At 41.5% G+C, this 20,703-nt stretch overlaps 1 protein-coding gene across 3 annotated transcripts in view; it reads right to left on the bottom strand.

Annotated features, from left to right (window-relative positions):
* LOC137641667 (uncharacterized) overlaps positions 1 to 20,703 on the bottom strand; it is a 129,549-nt gene that overhangs the window by 27,840 nt on the left and 81,006 nt on the right. For all 3 annotated transcript variants that reach the window (XM_068374444.1, XM_068374443.1, XM_068374442.1), the window contains exons 4-5: positions 9,543 to 9,726; positions 7,416 to 7,629 (exon numbers count right to left, since the gene is read on the bottom strand). In XM_068374444.1, the coding sequence (XP_068230545.1) occupies positions 7,416 to 7,629; positions 9,543 to 9,726 (398 nt within the window). The remainder of the gene's footprint in view (positions 1 to 7,415; positions 7,630 to 9,542; positions 9,727 to 20,703) is intronic.

Here is a 20,703-nt window from a genome sequence, read left to right as displayed (position 1 = left end):
ACGCCTAGGAAATAAATTTTCTAAGTGGCTATACAAGAGGACATGGTTCAAAGATAAAAAATTATTGATGTTCAAGCTTTAAGAGAATGTGGATCATTCAGATTCAGATGATGGCTATCTTCAAAACAGAAAAGGTGTAAAAAAAAAAAAACCCATTCTTTGCTTTTCAATACCTTGATGGTAAATCATATAATTATTCTCTATGATGTATTGAATATTTTAAAGTAATTCATTATAGTGATATACTCTTTACTTTCAATTGTGAGAGGAGAAATTTTTTGTTAAAAAAATTGAAGGTCCTTTAATCGCTGTCTGTCACTTCAAAAGGCCTTATAAGGGTATGATTTTGTAGGTTTAATAACTTAATTTTAGAATACATAAAGTATGAATAGGTTGGTGATCTTAATATTGTTCAAAAATTGCCTTGGAATAAACATTTCCAAAATTATTGATATCTTACAGAAATGATATTTTAATTATAAAATAAATTTTTGAATATACTTACCCGGTGAATATATAATAGCTGCAACTCTGTTGCTCGACAAACACATACATAAAAAACTCGCGAGCGATCGCTATGCAGGTTGCGGGTGTGCCCACCAGCGCCAACTGTCGGCCAGATACCACTCTCGGATGTAAACAAAACCTTCAATTTCTTCTCATCCCACTGCGTCTCTATTGGGGAGGAAGGGATGGTCATTTAATTTATATATTCACCGGGTATATTCAAAAATTTATTTTAAAATTAAAATATTTTTAAATATTTAACTTAGCCGGTGAATATATAATAGCTGATTCACACCCAAGGAGGTGGGTAGAGACCAGAGTTAATTATGTTTACAGCGTATAAGCTAAGAGTTTTTTCATTTTGGCAGTTATCAATATAACAAAACCAAAATAAATAGGTACCTGGTGAGGAAGTTGACTTAGACGATTACTCTGCCTTGTAAGTCTGTCTTCCTCACGGAGCCCAGCGATCCTCTTAGGATGCTGACAGACTCCCAGGAGCTGAAGTATCAAGGGCTGCAACCCATACAACAGGACCTCATCAAACCCCTAATCTGGGCGCTCTCAAGAAATGACTTTGACCACCCGCCAAATCAATCAGGATGCGAAAGGCTTCTTAGCCTTCCGAACAACCCATAAAACAATATTAAAAACATTTCAAGAGACAGATTAAAAGGATATTGGAATTAGGGAAGTGTAGTGGTAGAACCCTCACCCACTACTGCACTCGCTGCAACGAATGGACCCGGTGTGTAGCAGTCCTCGTAAAGAGTCTGGACATCTTTTAAGTAAAATGACGCGAACACTGACTTGTTTCTCCAAGAAGTCGCATCCATAATACTTTGCAGAGATTTATTTTGCTTGAAGGCCACGGAGGTTGCTATATCTCTAACTTCGTGCGTCTTAACCTTAAGCAAACATCGGTCTTTCTCATTCAAGTGAGAATGAGCTTCTCGTATTAAAAAAATCTGATAAAATATGACAAAGAATTCTTTGACATAGGCAATGAAGGTTTCTTAACTGAGCACCATAATGCCTCAGATTTCCCTCGTAATGACTTAGTACGAGCTAAATCGAACTTAAGAGCTCTAACAGGACATAATACTCTTTCCAGTTCGTTGCCTACGATCTCTGATAAGCAAGGAATATCAAAAGATTTAGGCCAAGGACGAGAAGGCAGTTCATTTTTGGCCAGGAAACCAAGTTGAAGTGAACAAGTGGCTTTTTTTTTCTGTAGAAAAGCCGATGTTCTTACTGAAGGCGTGAAGTTCACTGACCCTTTTAGCCGAAGCCAAGCACACTAGGAAAAGTGTCTTGAGGGTGAGATCCTTCAGGGAGGCTGAATGTAATGGCTCAAACCTGTCTGACACGAGGAACCTTAGGACCACGTCTAAGTTCCATCCAGGAGTTGCCAAACGACGTTCCTTAGAGGTCTCGAAAGACTTAAGGAGATCTTGGAGATCTTTATTGTTGGAAAGATCTAAGCCTCTATGTCGAAAGACCGAAGCCAACATGCTCCTGTAGCCCTTAATCGTGGGAGCTGAAAGGGAGCGAACCTTTCTCAGATGTAAAAGAAAATCTGCGATTTGGGCTACAGAGGTACTGGACTTGGACACAGATGCTGACTTGCACCAGTCTCGAAAGACTTCCCACTTCGACTGGTATACTCTAATGGTAGAAGCTCTCCTAGCTCTTGCAATCGCACTGACTGCCTCCTTCGAAAAACCTCTAGCTCTTGAGAGTCTTTCGATAGTGTGAAGGAAGTCAGACGAAGAGCGGGGAGGCTTTGATGGACATTCTTTACGTGGGGCTGACGTAACAGATCTACCCTTAGAGGAAGACTTCTTGGAAAGTCTACCAGCCATTGAAGTACCTCGGTGAACCACTCTCTCGCGGGCCAGAGGGTAGCAACCAACGTCAACCTTGTCCCTCCGTGAGAGGCGAACTTCTGCAGTACCTTGTTGACTATCTTGAATGGTGGGAATGCATATAAGTCCATAAAAGACCAATCCAGTAGAAACGCGTCTATGTAGATTGCTTCTGTATCTAGGACTGGAGAGCAAAAGATTGGTAACCTTTTGGTCAACGAGGAGGCAAAGAGGTCTATGGATGGTTGACCCCAAGAAGCCCAAAGACTCTTGCCCACGTCCTTGTGGAGGGTCCATTCCTTGGGTATCACCTGACCCCTCCGACTGAGACAGTCTGCCAAGACGTTCAAGTCCCCCTGGATGAATCTCGTCAACAGGGAGATGCCTCGAATTCTAGACCATAAGAGAAGGTCCCTTGCGATCTCGAGCAGCGTGAAGGAGTGTGTGCCTCCTTGCTTGGAGATGTACGTCAAAGTTGTGGTGTTGTCTGAGTTGACCTCTACCACTTAGTTTCGAAGACGCTTCCTAATATCATCAAGGCCAAGTGGACTGCTAATAGCTCCTTGCCGTTGATGTGCATGCTCTTCTGACTTGAGGTCCACAGACCAGCGCATTCCCGACCGTCCAGGGTCGCACCCAACCCAAACCCGACGCGTCTGAGGACAACACGTGGTTTGGGTTCTTGACTGCTAGGGATAGTCCCTCTCTCAGACTGATATTGCTGTCCCACCATTTCAGGCATGCCTTTATTGGTTCGGAGACTAGGAATGATACCGTCTCTAATGTCTTGTCCTAGTTCCAGTGAGAGGCTAGATGGAACCGGAGAGGCAGAAGGGGTAGTCTCCCTAGTGAGACAAACTGCTCCAGGGATGAGAGAGTCCCTACGAGACTGTTCCAACTCCTGACTGAATAAACGTTTTCTTTTCAGCATTAGTTGGACTTCGAGCAGGGCTTGACTGCGAATCTCCATCCCCAAAAATAGAATAATCTGGGATGGGATCAGTTGGGACTTTTAGGTTGACCACAAGTCCCAACTCCCTGGCCAGACTCAACGTCCAATGTAGATCCTGCAGACAGTGAAGGCTGGACGATGCTCTGAGAAGCCAGTCGTCCAAGTACAGGGAGGCTCGGATCCCCGATAGCTCGAAACTGGTACCCCACATTCCTGTAAACAAACCTCAGAAACGGTTGGGAATCCGGGTGTATAGGAATGTGGAAGTATGCCTCCTGAAGGTCGAGAGAGACCATCCAGTCGCCTTCCATAAATGCTGTCAAGACAGCCTGGAAGACTTCATCGTGAAGTTTGTCTTGACAATGAACACATTGAGCGCACTTGCCTCTTACGTACTCCTGCAGTGAACATGGCTGCCAAATCATGGAGCCATCCCTGAGGGACTTGTTCCTGCAGAGAACGTGGCTGTCAGATCATTGGAGCCATCCCTGAAAGCCTTGTTTATGCATGACATAATTGTACAGCAAAACTTCAAAGGCTCGAAAACAGCTGTGAAGTTGACCTGTAAAATCTTGGAGCGTCTCATGGCCAGGCGCCAGGGAGAGTCTATGAGGTTTGAGAAGTCTATCTGGGCAGAGGCAGGAACTCCCAAGCCAAGAACTTCTCTCGTGTCATATCAGACTCTCGCTCTATAAGCCAGTTTAAAAGAAGGGAAAGCAAAGGCTGTATCCCCCAAACTCCTCCTGGTGATAAACCAGTCGCCTAGCAAACGTAAAGCTCTCTAGGAGAGCGAGAGAGCACTAGCTTATAAAACAACGGCTTCGAAGTAGCTAGGCCTAGTGTAAGCTCTGACGTTTAGGCGAACGAGGAGCAGCAGTTACAAAAAGATCCGGACAAAGATCCTTAAAAATCAGCATGATTTATTTAAAGTCCATAGAGGGCTAAGCAGCTTTAGGCTCCTCTCCGTCTGACAGAGTCCTCAAGGGAATATCAGTAGGAGGGGGAACAGCAACTTCCTCATCTGAAGGAACCTTGTCCGATAATAGCTGAGTCTCAAGCAAGGGAGAGACCTACCGTGGTGGCAATGCTTTACAAGCAGAGTCCACACGCACTGGTGCATTAGTAGCGGACCAGGACGCAACGTCATGTAACTGCTTGACAGTCTGTGAACTGTCAACAACAACAGGTGCGAGAGACCAGGACGCAACGTCATGTAACTGCTTGACAGTCTGTGAACTGTCAACAACAACAGGTGCGTGAGGACGCACAGCGTCCACTCGAGACTGCTCTGACCGCCTAGACTGAGCAGTCAAAACAACTCTAGAATGCGGAGGTCGACGCTCAGCGTCAAAACAAGTCAACTCCGATTGTTAGCGAACGTCCTGAACGTCAACAGGAGCATCAGCAAGTGGCCTTACGTCCAAATGTGGCTGAAAATCCACACGAGACCGCATCGAGTGTGGTTCTAAACAACCTGACTGACGTGACTTAGCTACGCCAACGTCAACAGGACGCACAAAGGAACGTTAGGGTGGCTGAAAGCCAGGATCTCGATGAGATAAACGGCTAGGCTCAACGGACTTATCGGCAGAATAGTCTTCCATAAGGGAGGCAAGCTTATTCTGCATGTCTTGCCGTACAACCCATTTAGGATCAACGGAAATGGTTGCGGTAAGAGACGAGGGTAACGTCTGTGACCGCAAAACCTTGCCAACAAAAAGACTCTCGGAGTCTGTGTTACGCTTTTGTTAGGCGGCGAGAAGTCTTCCGATGACTGCATAGGGTCAGAGCTGTCCTAATGGCTACAACCAGGACGCTGGACCTGTCCTGAAAGGACTGACTTTCGCTTAAGGGCCTCGAAACCTTGTTTCAGGTTTCTTGTGCGAAAAGCCTTCGGATGACGAGGAGAAAATCGTCTCTCTCGCCTTATGGTAGGGGTGATCTTGGTAAGATACACCCGATACCATAGAGGGAACGTCTGTTCGCTGATCAAGGCCTCTCGAACCCATAAGTCGTACGACATTACTTCTCCCCTGGGCTTGGGAGCTTGCAAGAGGTCCCGGACTAGGCGAACGACAGGCACGAACAGACGGACCCTCGGTCGCAACACTGATAACACTTTGCGCAATATCACTTTATCACTACGATTTTCTGTTTTGCACTTATTTCACTGAAATCGAAACTTTTACTGATTTCTACCTGAAGCACGCAATTCTACCCTCATCAAAAGGTAGTAATTGCGAAATCAGTCGTATAATGCAAGCACATTAATACCAGCAAAAAACAGTAAACATATTTTAAGATAAAAAATTCAGTGGCTGGGGAAGAGACTAAACACTAGTTCATTCAAAACTACGTTTTCAATCTCTCACCGTACATTGCCTGGGGACGAGAATAAAAAACTAAAAACGTTTTATCCTTTCTCCCCGTACAGAGACTAGGGACGAGAGTAACTCGAGAACAACGTTACCCGCTTGAACGGAACGTTTTCTCTCCTCTCTCTCCCTCCGTCTCTATCTTTCTCTCTCTCTCTCTCTCTCTTGATTTCGCACCTAAGAGAAGAGCCCACTTACGTTTCGTCAAAAAAACATGTTATTTGACCAAAGGAAAAAAACTGAAAGGTTTTTCAATTAAAAAGTTCCTTTAAAATAGAATTTAAAACATTTAAGCTTTGAAAGAAGAATGAACAAAACGTCAGAATCGATTTACTCTTTCTGCAAAGTGAAACCGTGATACTCTCTCTCTCTATCGTAACGATAGAGCGCAAACTGCGTAGCATAAATAAACTAAACGTTAGTTCATCTTTGAAACAGTACGAAGACTATTCAAAGAAAATCTTTCATAAAATATCTATTAAAAAATATTCATTTAAAAAGTTTTAAATCATTAGCTCTTTAAAAGCTATTTACGATTGAAAGGGCTCAACGTTGTTTAACTTCGGTTTCCAAGTTAGGACCGCCTACTCTCAGGAAAGGTCGCATATAAACAAATCATTAAAATTTATTTTTATGTTTATTATAAATGGAAAGTTAATCGAAGAGGCCTAATAAAGGCGGTGAGATATAAAATATATAGAGGAAAATCTATAATTAATTTATAACGTGATAAGATAATTGCTAAAAGCCTAAACACACTTCCGTCTAAGGGAAGGGTCGGCCATTTAAAAGTCAAAGAAAGTCCATACTCTCTTTGTCATCAAAAATTAAATCTATCCAAAAACGAGTTCAAGGATTTATTTGAAGAAAAACACCTGTACTGCGAAAGCTCAAACCAAATTAAAGTACTTCACCAAATATGATGGGAAAAACTCCAGGTTCAACAGCGAGTAAAAGTACGTCTTGTCGACACGTCGACAGAGAAGAAATTGAAGGTTTTGTTTACATCCGAGAGTGGTATCTGGCCGACAGTTGGCGCTGGTGGGCACACCCGCAACCTGCATAGCGATCGCTCGCGAGTTTCTTATGTATGTGTCTGTCGAGCAACAGAGTTGCAGCTATTATATATTCACTGGCTAAGTTAAATATTTAAAAATATACAATACCACTGGATCGCAAATATGGGGGGGTCAATGACGTTAACGATGTTATGTCGGCTGAAAATGAGATGGAATGAGCTTCAAAATGCAATAAACAGATTTAAGATGTCTTGAAAAATGAATGAGTTATCAAATTTTGAATATTGTCAATTTTCAAGCCCAATTCCCCACGTTATATTTTACTTTTAACAAAATGCAATAAACCCATACTATAGTAAAAGCCTCAAATAGAAAAACAAAAATTAATAAAGCAACTAAGTTAGGAAGAACGAGAGTATGTCAAAACAGCTCAACAATTGAAGTCAATGTGGCTTACCGGTGTACTGGCCAGGGGGATTCCCACCCACCACCCCACATACTGACATCTCATTATAAATCTAAACAGCCGAGTTTGAGTTTCCACGTTCGCTGAAATCATACTCCTATTAAAGTATGGGGTTTGTATCCTTTAAGAGCAACCACAGACAGAAATATCCGAGTGTGCAGAAATTGCTCGAGTCTATGCTTATTGTCACATCACTACTTTAAAAGAATAAACTAAATTTCCCCATACCTGCAATGAAGAGTTAAAACAAGACAAAAGGGTCTTCTATTGGGGCCTCCAACGCAGGAAGTTAAACACATTATTTTGATAAGTATTGTTGAACGGTTTTCTCCTGGCGATGGCAGAGGGAGAGGGGCAGTAACTATTGCTCGCTCGTCAGGTAAAATTCTGTACTGGCAAGGTGTACTCTCCAACTGCACAATATGATTTATTTTGTCTTCACCTGTAAAGAAAAAAAAAATCCTGGCTCAACTACTTGTTCACTGCCTATATGTACAGTAGATAAACAACAACTTCAAAATTTTAAAGAGACTACCATTTACGTACTAATCTAACACTAACGCAATCCATTCTTACAATGTGTCGTAAATTGGATTTTATATATATAACATGCTGTACATACATACATAAAAACACTCGTACATACAGTACTGTATGTATATAATATAGTTTAATAGAAAACAATCCTTACCATTCATAATTTACTGCACCTTGTACATACCCTTTATTGTACAGTAATGTACTTACACTTATACAATACTAGTACTCAATAACTGATACATACAGTATAACAATTCCTAAAGTTTACACTTGTGTTTGGCCTGCACACTGTCATCAGAAGTCTCTCTTACGCTTTTTAAACATGATGCACAGAAGAAAAAAAAAGAACAGCACTGAAATCCCAAAGAGTAGTATAAAGAAAGATGGCGAAATAATGATTGTGAAGCATAACGCACTACTCCGCAGTCAAGGAATGCCGCTCTTTATTCTCCGCATCGACAAGTAGTTCATCATATCAACAAAACAAACGTCCTAACTTGAAATACAATCACGATTATTTAAGTACCTTATTGGAGCCTGTTTGTAATGATGAATCGTCGTTACCAGAGGACCTTTTGAAAAGTATTAAAAGACTTATGAATATAAAATAAAGAACAAGGCAATGAAAAACTCAACGACTAGAAGAGAATAAAAGCAAAAACATTAAAATAAATTATCCAGCGATCAACATAAACATGCTGGCTCCGGGAAAGACAACATGTAAACCCGAGATACCTTCTATCTAAAATCATTTAAGTCCGGGAATTACAAAAGACGACAATATGACAAAGTGTTATCAATAGTCAAATGAGGAGTACCGTAAAAGGACATTTTTGAAATTTTTTAGTTATCTGGAATGGGTAGATTTACCTTCATGTCTCCCTCTGCTGTTCTCAAGCCGGGAAGTAATTATTGCCATTCAGTTCTCAGATTTGGTTGTTTATGGTAAAGTTAAATCTAAGAAATTTGCGGTGTGATTTATAGACCATTTGAAAGTTATTGCATCACATTGTTATTATCAATCAACAAGCTATAGAGAACTGGGAGTTGACCATAGAAATAAAAAATAATTACATTTTGTTGTGATCTTAAACCATATTTCATAAAGTTATGCCTAAATATTCAAATATGCCTGGCACTCCACTAACAAAAAAAGTACTGTAGACCCTACTGATCCTTTTATATATTTAAAAAACATATTTTCAATTAACCAAAGGGAAGTTACTTATTTGAAAAGGTTTTACTCATATTCTAATTCAAATACAGGCGTACTAAAATCTAAGACATAGAATGAACACTATAGCCTTAGTTCACAATACAACCTATGAAATAGCTTCTGGCCAACTATGAGGCTACACACTAGAAACAAGTTATTCACACCACTCCTGCCCTCACATTCCCTATAGGTCTTCATTTTACTACCGTACCTCCAAATCTACTGTTCGTCTGATACATTGTTCCTCATCCCTTCTTGTCTCATCCTACACATCTCTAATAAATGAGTATGAACTGAAAATAAAGTATCTTAGAACTCTATAAAGATTCACTTATTTTCGTCGACCTTTGTCCATTTTCTATCAGTGCCTATGTGTCTGTTGCACATAGTACAGGTCTTATGCATATATATTGAGTACTTAAAATTCCCTCTAAAATACAAATTATTTAAGTTAAGACATTCCCCGAGCTGGCAAGGCAAAGCGAATTATTTCAAACCATTGAAATTGAGATTTTGATTAATATACAAAATCAAAATGCAACCCAATTGCCAATGATCAATTTTTATGATAGTATAGTAGCTAGTAGTTGACATCTTACCACCACCATCAGTCATAGTTTTACAGTTGTAACATCTATGAACTGGTTTTTTCATATGTTGACTCTGCTTGAAGACTGGAGTAATCGTGACAGTACCCTCAACCAATGGATTCACAGATATATCCAGTGGGACAGTTAGATTTTGCACAACAAACAGCTTGTTCAGGATTGGACTATAGCACCACTGGAAGAAAAATGGTATTTTCATTATAAAATAAATTTTTGAACATACTTACCCGGTAGTTATATATATAGCTTACGTCTCTGATGTCACGGCAGAAAATTCAAAACTCGCACCAATCGCCAATTGGATAGCCAGGTGTACCACCCCTGCACCATAGCGAGGTACCTGGGAACCATTCCAGGAACCCTCATATATTCCATGCCTCTAGTCTCTTAGAGGGGAGGAGGGTGGGACTTAATTATATAACTACCGGGTAAGTATGTTCAAAAATTTATTTTATAATGAAAATACCATTTTTAAACATAAGACTTACCCAGTAGTTATATATATAACTGATTAACACCTTTGGTGGAGGGTTAGAGACAGCTAGTATATCTGGAATTCTGCTTAAGAGTTAATTAAAACAAACTTAAGGGTTCGTACCTGATAAGGAAGCCGACTTCAATGATACTCTGCCTCATTATCCCTGCTAGCCTTATGAGATCCAGCGGTCCTCCCAGGGGGCTGAAGATCTCTCGTAGGGACTGTCAAACCGGTGTTTAAACCTCATTATGACAGAACCTCCTCCAATAACCCGTTCCGGGCGCTCTCAAGGAACAAATTTGACCACCTGACAAAATCAATGATTGTGGAAGACTGACACAATCTCCACAAACAACCATAAAAAACAATTAAATGGGATTATGGGAACATAGTGGTGGATCCTTCGCCCACTATTGCACTCGCTGCTACGAATGGACCTAGAGTGTAACAGTCCTCGTAACGAGTCTGAACGCCTTTCAAATAATATGATGCGAACACAGGTTTGCTCCTCCAGAAGGTTGTGTCCATTATCCTTTGAAGTGATCTGTTCTGTCTGAATGCTGCCGACGTTGCTACTGCTCTGACTTCATAAGTCTTGACCTTTAAAAGACCAAGGTCTGATTCATTACAATGAACATGTGCCTCCTTAATTAAAAGCCTGATAAAAAATGACAAGGCATTTTTAGACATCTGTAATGAGGGCTTTCTGACCGAGCACCATAAAGCTTCAGAATTGCCTCGTATATCTTTCGTTCTCTCCAAGTAGCATCTCAGAGCTCTTACCGGGCATAAGACTCTTTCCAACTCTTCTCCAACCAAATCCGTAATATTTGGAATCTCGAACGCTTTGGGCCAAGGTTGAGAAGGGCGTTCGTTTTTGGCAAGAAAGCCTAATTGTAAGGCACAGACAGCTTTACCATCACGAAATCCAACGTTTTTGCTGAATGCATGTATTTCACTCACTCTTTTGGCTGTTGCAAGACTAACCAAAAATTAAGTCTTCATAGTCAGGCCTTTCATAGAAGTTGAACCTAGTGGTTCAAACCTGTCGCTCATAAGATACTTCAAGACAACATCCAAATTCCAGGCTGGAGAATCTTGTTTTCGTTGTTTTGTAGTCTCGAAAGACTTAAGAAGATCTTGCAGATCCTTATTGTTGGACAGGTTAAGGTTTCTATGCATGAACACAGTTGCCAACATACTCCTATAATAATAGAGGAGAAATTGCACTTCCTTCAAAGGTGGAGCAGGAAGTCCACAATTTGAGCTACAGAGGTACTGGATGAGGAAAGAGAGTTAACTCTACAAACCTCCCACTTGGACTGATAGACTTTGATGGTCGAAGTTCTTCTTGCTCTTGCAATGGCCTGGGCTGCCTCCTTCAAAAAGCCTCTAATCTCATGAGTCTTTCGATAGTCTGAAGGCAGTCAGCTGAAGAGCGTGGAGATTTTGATGGAATCTCTCCAAGTGGATTTGTCTGAGTAGATCTACTCTTAATGGAAGTATTCTTGGAGTGTCTACCACCCATTCCAGTACCTCTGTGAACCATTCTCTTGACGGCCAATAGGGTCTTCCTGGTCCCCTTGGATGTTACAAATTTCTCAACTACCTTGTATGGAGGGAAGGCGTACAGATCTAGGTTGGACCAATCCATAAGAAACGCATCTATGTGGACTGCTTCTGGATCTGGCACCGGGAAGCAATACGCCTCTAACCTCTTTGTCTTTGAGGTTGCAAAGAGATCTATGCATGGACGACCCCAAAGGCGACATAGGCTCTTGCAAACTTGAAGGTTGAGTGGGCTCCCCCCTGCTTGGTAATGTACGCCAATGCTGTCGTGTTGTCCGCATTGACCTGAACCACTTTGTTCGTGACTGATTCCTCAAAACTTTTGAGGGCTAACAGAACTGCCAACAATTCCTGGTGGTTTATAAGCAGAGACTTTTGGTTCTCTGACCATGGTCCCGAAGCTTCCAGCTTGTTTAGGGTTGCTCCCCATCCTGCGGCCGAGGCGTCGAAGCATAACACTAAGGTCTGGGCTCTTTTGTGATAGGTCGAGACCTTCCTGGAACTTGTTCGGTTCTTCCCACCACCGAAGACAGTCTTCGATAGTGTTCGTAATTGGAATGGACATAGGTTCTAGGTCTTTCTCCTTGTTCCAATGGCTGTTGAGATGGAACTGGAGAGGACAAATTTTCAGTCTTCCTGGGGGAACAAATTGTTCCAAGGAGGAGAGGGTTCCTACTAGGCTCATCCTGGGAACAAATTGTTCCAAGGAGGAGAGGGTTCCTACTAGGCTCATCCACTTCCTTGCTGAACACATATTCTTTCTTAGAAACGACTTGAGTTTTAATCTGGCTTGTTCCATCCTTAAAGGAGACGGAAAAGCCCGAAGAGTCTGACTCCGAATCGTCATTCCCAAATAGAGAATCTCTTGAGATGGAACCAAGAGAGACTTTTCCTTGTTTACAAGGAGACCCAGCTCTTGAGAGGTCCAATGTTGTGTGAAGATCCTTCAGGCAGTGATCGTATGAGTGCGCTCTGAGAAGCCAGTCGTCAAGATAGAGAGAGGCTACATTTAGCATGAGCTTGGTAAAGACCTGGGGTGCTGTGCAAAGGCTGAATGAATGAATGATTTAAAAGTTTTCAGGCATCCTGACATCTAAGGTCATTGACGCCGGTAACATTTAATTTATGTATACAAAAATAAAAAATAAAATAAAATAAAAATTAAATAGTATTCAATTAAAATCATAAAAATTGAATGTCATAAAAGTTAAATATTTTTCAGAAGACCTGCTTCTGAAATAAATCTAAAAATGCCACTTGCATGGTAGGACACATCATTTCCAAGAATCTTGGCAAGGATGAACCTGCCACCCTCACCTCGAGCCTCAAACAAATATCTATTCCGCAAGTTGTTATAATTGGGGCATTCGGTCAACAAATGCCTTACTGTTAGAGGTACTAAACAGTCATCACAATACGGTTGGTGTTGGCCCTTCAGCAGAAACTTGTGTGTCAACCGAGTGTGACCAATACGGAGACGACAAAGAGACGTCTCCCATTTTCGGGGCATCATATTATACCTCCAAGGAGATATGTCATTTGTTATCTCTCGCATTTTATTGCCATCTTGACTATCCCATTGCTGTTGCCATTTATTGCAAACCAAGTTCTTGATGTCAGGTAAGAAATCATTACAGGCAATGGGATACCTTCTTGGCAGCAACTCGGATGCAGCCTCCTTAGCCAGTGAATCTGCCTTCTCATTCCCAGACACACCTACATGTGCTGGAACCCAACAAAATTGAACTGTTATACCTCTCCGTCCAATAATAAAAAGCCATTCTAAAATCTTTAAAACTAGAGGGTTATTAGAATTAAAAACTTCCATAGCTTGAAGGACACTCCTTGCATCACTAAAAATTGTAAAATTACCCTCCTTCTTCAACGCTATTTTCTCAATAGCGGTTAATATGCCATACAGTTCGGCAGTAAATATGGAAGCGGTCAGAGGAAGTGCACCTCTACAATTAAAACCATTACTATGTATTCCAAATCCAACGCCAGCATCAGATTTGGAGCCATCAGTATAGATAAAAGTTGATCCTCTATGTTCTTTAACATGTTCATTAAAAAGAGACCTGGCTTCTAGGTCTGACATATTCTTCTTATCTCCAATAAAATATTTACAAAAAGATATCTCTGGTAACTTCCATGGAGGCGTTGATGATACCTTGAATGGAAGTACCTTATTTCTAATTATATCCAGACTATTTAATAATCGTTTCACCCGAAAGCCATAAGGTTGAGGAGATTTTGGGTGCAACTCAAAGTATGATGCGTGTCTTACAAGGCTTGCAGTCTGAAAGGCTAGAGAGTTAGGGAGTCTTTGCAATCTAAACCAATACCGAAGAACGGAAGACATTCGGTAAAGGTCTAGAGGTAACTCTCCAGCATCAACAAGGAGACTTGGGATAGGCGAGGTTTTAAAAGCTCCAGTAGACAATCTAATACCTGCATGATGTATCGAGTCTAATATTTTTAACCGGCTTGAGGTGGCTGAAGAATATACCTCGCAACCATAACTAATTTTGGAAAAAATCAAGGCCTTGTATAATTTTAAAATAGTATTGCGGTCTGCCCCCCATGATGTATGGGACAATACTGTTAGATATTCAGAGCTTCAACACATTTAGCTTTTAATGCTTTTAAGTGAGAAACCCATGTAAGCCTACAATCAAATATCAAACCTAAAAATTTAGCTTCTCTTGCACATGGTATCCGTTGACCTTTAATGTATATATCCGGGTCTGGATGTACTCCCCGGATACGACAAAAATGGACAATGGTAGTTTTACTTGTCGAGAACTTAAATCCATTCATGTCAGCCCACTGGATAATTTTATCAATAGAGAGTTGGATTTTTCTCTCAACCATTGCCATTCTAGTGCCAGCAAATGATATTGAGAGATCATCCACAAATAATGTTGAGAGAACATCCTGGGGAATGGCTGAGGATATCCCATTAATTGCTAGTGCAAAAAGGGTTACACTCAGCACACTACCCTGAGGAACTCCTTCTTCCTGGCACTTACTCTCTGATAGAGTTTCCCCCACTCTCACTTGAAAAACTCTACGTGAAAGAAATGCCTGAATAAATAGTGGCAGCTCTCCTCTCAATCCCAATTCATGAATGGTTTTAAGAATACCATATCTCCATGTGGTATCATATGCCTTTTCAAGGTCAAAAAATACTGTAACATGGTGCTGTTTGGAAGCAAAGGCTTCACAAATAGAAGACTCTAGTCGTATCAACACATCAGTCGTTGAGTGCATTTTTCGGAATCCACATTGAATCGGTGATAAAATACCTTTCTTTTCAAGGTACCACATCAGCCTTGCATTGACCATCTTCTCCATGATTTTACATAAACAAGATGTCAATGCAATAGGACGATAGTTTGCTGCTAAAAACTTGTCTTTACCGGGTTTTAAAAAGGCTAAAATAATGGCTAGTTCCCAAACACTTGGGTAACTATGATCATGCCATATTCTATTAATAATACTTAAAATAAATAGCTTTGTATTAAAATGTACATGTTTAATCATTGCATATGGAATTCCATCGGGTCCAGGGGCTGTATCATTGCAATGAGCAAGTGCGGAATCAAATTCTCTTTCAGTGAAAGGAGAATTATACGACTCTTCCCTTCTTGTTGCAAAATTTAAAATTTTCTCTTCTTCAGTGCTCCTATACTGGTGACCAGGGGCTCCTTCACACTTGCTGGATACATTTGAAAAATGATTAGCCAGGGCATTGCTAACATCATTTTCTTCGGTTACATACTGGCCATTTACCTTCAACACTGGTGGTGGGTTGGGGGTGAATTTGCCAGCTATCTTTTTTACTTTCCTCCACACAGCAGATGGTGGTGTTCTACTGTTAATGGAGGAAACAAAAGACATCCATGACTGGCGCCTTGCTTCTTTCATGGCACGACGGAACTGTGCTCTACATTTCTTGTACATAATTAAATTCTCATCAGTTCGGAGTCTACGCAATCGTGTTAGAGATCTTCTTGTGGCTCTGTGGAGGGCAGTTAGTTCTGAAGACCACCACGGGACTGGTCGTCGTTTGAATAACCCTGTTGTTTTGGGAATTGAATTGACTCCTGCTGTATGGAGAGTTCAATTCAGTAAGTCTATGGCATCATCGATATTTTCAACCTGTTCAGCATCCCCCTCAATTTCGCTTAGCTCACGAAACTTTTCCCAGTCCGCCTTGTCAAGATTCCATCGTGGCGATCTCTGTAAAGGTGGACCATTGTTGGTGTTTATAATGATTGGTGCATGATCACTAGTATGCCAATCATCTAATGTCCTCCAATCAAAATCAAGAAGACAGTTAGAGCTTGCAATTGAAAGGTCAATGCATGACAAGGTACCTGTCTGAACATGGAAGTGTGTGGGCTCTCCTGTATTAAGGAGTCCCACATCCTCATTCTCCACAATTGATGAGATAATACTGCCCCTTGTGTTTGCTAGGATATCACCCCATAAAGGATGTCTACCATTCATATCTCCCAGTAAGAGAAATGGTTGAGGGAGTTGTTGAATGACCTCTGCTAAGTCATCATATAAAATAATATCATTTGGAGGTAAGTACAGAGAGCAAATTGTATATTTTCTCCCTATATCAATTTGTACAACAACTGCCTGCAGGGTTGTACATATAGACATAGGTATTTGGGGAACATCTCGACGAATTTATACAAGACTTCCGCCATGGCTCCCTGCTTGTTGATTATATGGTGTTCTATAGCTAACATACTCTCGAGGACTAGGAGTGTTAGAATCAAGCATACTTTCCTGTAGACATACAATTATAGGGGAATGCTCATGAATTAGGAGCTTAAGTTCTTCATATTTGGCCCTCAAACCCTGACAGTTCCATTGCAAAATGGAGGCGAAAACTATGGATTATTTCTGGAAGACATCTTGGATGAGGTCTTCCCATTAGCAGTTTTTAATCTAACATTATTACCTGTAGGTTTCATCAGAGGTGGTCTTGTTATAATGGGTTTTATGTTTGTGTTTTTCTTTGTATCCTTTTGATCTATTTGTTGAGGTGGATGGTGGACCTCAACTTGAATTTCTGATTTATTCAGTTTATCTTCTGGTCCATTAGAAACATCAACAGACAAAACATCAAATTTATTTGATGTCATAACCTTAACGTTTCTAATGGAGGGTGGAGAGAGAGATGGAGGTCTCTCTCTTTTCCTATTTATCAGTGGAGAGGATTTACCAGGTTTTTGCACCTTCCCTACCACAGGTGCACCTGGTAACTTTGTTTCGGGTGGAACTTCCATCAAATCAGGCAAGGACATGGCCTGAGAGAGGTTAGTACTATTGTTGGTAATGGGGGATGAAGTTTGTATAGAAGTGGGCAGTGTTGCAGTTTTAATACACAGTGGTAAAGCCTTGGAAGGCAATATGCTTACCTTGTCACGTAAAACTCTACTATCATTAGATGATGTATTTCCTTTTTGGGAATTACTGGCAGCACTATGTGGGTTCGATATCTCCTGTGGTATATTTTCTCTTGATTTCAGTGCATTTGCATAGCTGTTTGGTTTTTTCAGTAGTCTTTTGGCATGTCCTACACTGGATTTGTTGAGGGCTGCTTCTTCAAACTTGTAAATCTCGCAGCTCCTGTCAGTGGATTTATGGTTTGAACTGCAATTCAAACAGCTGGGCTCAAGTGTACACTCTCCATGATAGGGACTGGCACAGATGCTACACATTTTTTCATTTTTACAAACTTTAGAAGGATGTCCAAATTTGAAACATTTGAAGCATTGTAAGGGCTTTTGTTTAAAAGGTCGAACTTTTATTCTTTCATTTTCAATATCGATGTGGGAAGGCACATCAGCATCCTGGAAAGTAAGGATAATCATTGACGTCCCAGGAATCTTATGCACTTTCCACACTGTTAATGGGCACATGGCTAGTATTTCCTCTTCTGTAAATTCATACAGATCTTTATTGAAGACTACTCCCCTTCCGTAACTAAAGTTTAGGTGGGGTTTGACATCTAACATATCCTCATCACTGCTTGTCATAAGGTTAGACAGTATTACTGATTGCGTGAATGATTTAGCATGGATTAGGAAGCTATTTTTCCCAAAGCGAGATATATCACCTGGTGCAATGGTTCCTACCTTTTTCTGAATTAGTTTGCTAATTTTAAAATAATTCCCATTACTCCCTTTAGGCTCGGCAACAAGCCACATTGGTGGTTTTGGCTTTCTTTGGGGGAGCATAGTTAAATCGATATCTTTCTCAAACCAGTCAGCAGGTCTATATACATCCAAACTGTTTGGTATCTTATCACATAGGGCACCCATGACATTCAGGTTATTAATTTTGATATCATTGATGTTACATATTGCATTGAATGCTTCTTCATGATTATTATAAGTTATCCATGAATGCCATTTTTCATTTTCAAGTTTCATTCTAATTTCTTTTATCACTCCATAGCATCTAAATACTTTATATATCATATCATAATCAGTATTTATTGGAATTTGGGTAACATGAAGGATTCTTAATTTCCCTTTGTTACCCGACTTAATTGGTTTTGAAACATTAGTAGAGGGGTCCTTTTTTGTTCCTAAGTCGTCAACAGAATTTTCCTTAATTGAATTAGCAGAGGTCGTCAACAGTGCCGGGGGAGAGTCAGCGTATCCAGGGGATGGGGGTTCATTGCTTAAAGAATACATTAGATGAGAGAGAGAGAAAAGGGTTACTTAGATGTACCTGCTCGAGAATGTTAGGCCATCACACGCCAGAAAGGAAATTTGCACTTTCCACTATCGGCCCAATGAGAGTATACTTCCCAGATGGTCCACTCCATACCCTACCCGAAGGATAGCATCAAAACAGATATAGAGGCACAGGTGTAAGCTGAACCCGCCTGTTAGGACTGAGACCAAGAAATTATGGAATCATCCTCCCCATATCTGTAATGACGGGCTTCCGGCCAAAAGCCGAGAGTCCTACCCCAAGCATTGGATCCCCCTGGATTCCGAAGACCCAACACTTGAGAATAGTTCCGCCAAAAAGGTCCAAACCATCTTCGGGATGGCTGAAATCATCCAATACTCTCACATATAGCTTTGAATGCAAACACCTCCCAACCGTGACACCTCCTCCCACTCATCAAAGCAGGCAGCAATATAGGATGTATGAACATCCACGCCGGGGCTACAATGGATGAGAAACATCCAAGCCATAGGAAAGAAAAAAAAAAATAATAATAAATATATATGTACATAATATATACACATATATAATGAGGGAAATTTTTCTCATTGAGTTTGGAAAGCAAGACGAAAGAAAGTTTATGAAATTAGGATAAGGTCGAAGTAATATTGAGAAAAAGAAAAAGGTGAAAGAGAGAAATTTAGATTCAAACTGGGGGAGTAATTTCCCCAAGTTCGAGAGCCCTCTTGCCCGTCACCAAGTTTCAGCACGGGAGTAAAATGCCGTGCTGAAGCTCAATGACTTCATCAAGGCATTCTCTCATTGCAAAGGCTGAAGCATAGGGTTCTGAATTGGTAGACATCTCCCTTGAAGACGAACCTTAGGTAAGGTCTGAAGGTCGGATGGATCGGGATGTGGTTGTAGGCGTCCTGGATGTCTAAAGAGACCATCCAGTCGCCCTTCCTTATGACGGCTAGCACTGATTTCGAAGTCTCCATAGAGAACTTCGTCTTCAGGATGAACTTGTTCAGTGCGCTCATGTCCAGGACTGGACGCCATAGTTTCTTCCTTAGGCTTGCGACTGGTAAATGAGGGTGGAAGGGCTTTTCTGGCTGTCTTAGAGACAAGATCCTGAGTAGCTTTTTGAGCCAAGGCTGCCGATATCTCCCTGATTAGTTCTTGAGGGAACAACAATGGAGAAAGAGGCGCGTACAACAGCTCGGAGTTCTGGAAGGGAGCAACCCCCAGCGAAAGAAACGAGCATAATTGATCCCTTTTCTTAAGGATGACAGCAGCGCAGCTAGTTCATTGGATCCATCCCGCAAAGCCTTGTCCATGCAGGATATCAGATGGACTAGGGCATAGGTATCCCCCTCTTTAAAAGTATCGACTTTTTTACCCAGAGCTCCGAGAGTCCAGTCGAAGAAGTTAAAAACTTCGAAGGCTCTAAATATGCCCTTGAGCAGGTGGTCCATCTCTGAAGTAGACCAGAAGATCTTGGTCTTCCTCATGGCCGACCGACGAGGAGCGTCTACGAGGCTTGAGAAATCTCCCTGGGCAGAGGCAGGTATCCCCAAGCCAAGAACTTCTGTCTCGTACCAGATACTAGACCCGGAGGACAGTCTAGCCGGAGGAAAGGAGAAAGCTGCTTTTCCTAAGGCTTTCTTAGACTGCAACCAGTCACCCATCAATTTAAGAGCTCTCTTAGAGTCCTTCCCAAGAGTAAACTCAGACGGTGGCGAACGGGGAGCCACTGGCACAAGAAAGTCAGAGAACTCCTCCGTAAAAACTTTCATCAGTTTCTTCAAGTCGGCAGAATGACAAAAAGAGACAGAGTCCTCGTCATCCGATACTTCATCAAACTCCATAGGAGAAAGCTGGCCTTCTATATCTTTCTCTGGCAACGTTCCTTCGGGAGCAGCAGTGTTGGAAGCAGTCTCCTTCTCAAAAATATCCTGAGTACCAACAGCAATGGAAACAGGCTCATTACGAGAAACATCAAGCGGGCGTGAAGCTTGCGGCTCAGCCGACCGCTCGCGGTTAACTTGATCGGAGTCAAACAGTTCCTGAACTTGAACTGCATCAATGTCTTCTTGTAAAGAGTGAGCCTCATCGTAATCCAGACTAACATCCGAAATATAGTAAGGGATAAGGTGTTCCGCATCATATCCTGAAACGCGCTTGTCGTCATTTCCTGATAAGCGTTCGACGCTGCTAACCGCTTGTTGTTCAGCGACTTGTTCATCTGTTTTTCGTTCGGAAACACGACCTGGAGGACGTTCACTAAAATAATTAGATGAGTGAAGAGCGTCCTGAAAAGTAGGATGTTCGACAGCCTGTTTCACAGGACGTTCTGCAGCCTGTCCCGAAGGACGCTCGGCAGCCTGTTCCGTAGGA

The sequence above is a fragment of the Palaemon carinicauda genome, chromosome 5 (assembly GCF_036898095.1).
Source record: "Palaemon carinicauda isolate YSFRI2023 chromosome 5, ASM3689809v2, whole genome shotgun sequence".
Taxonomy (NCBI): domain Eukaryota; kingdom Metazoa; phylum Arthropoda; class Malacostraca; order Decapoda; family Palaemonidae; genus Palaemon; species Palaemon carinicauda.
This window is presented reverse-complemented; position numbering and strand designations above follow the sequence as displayed.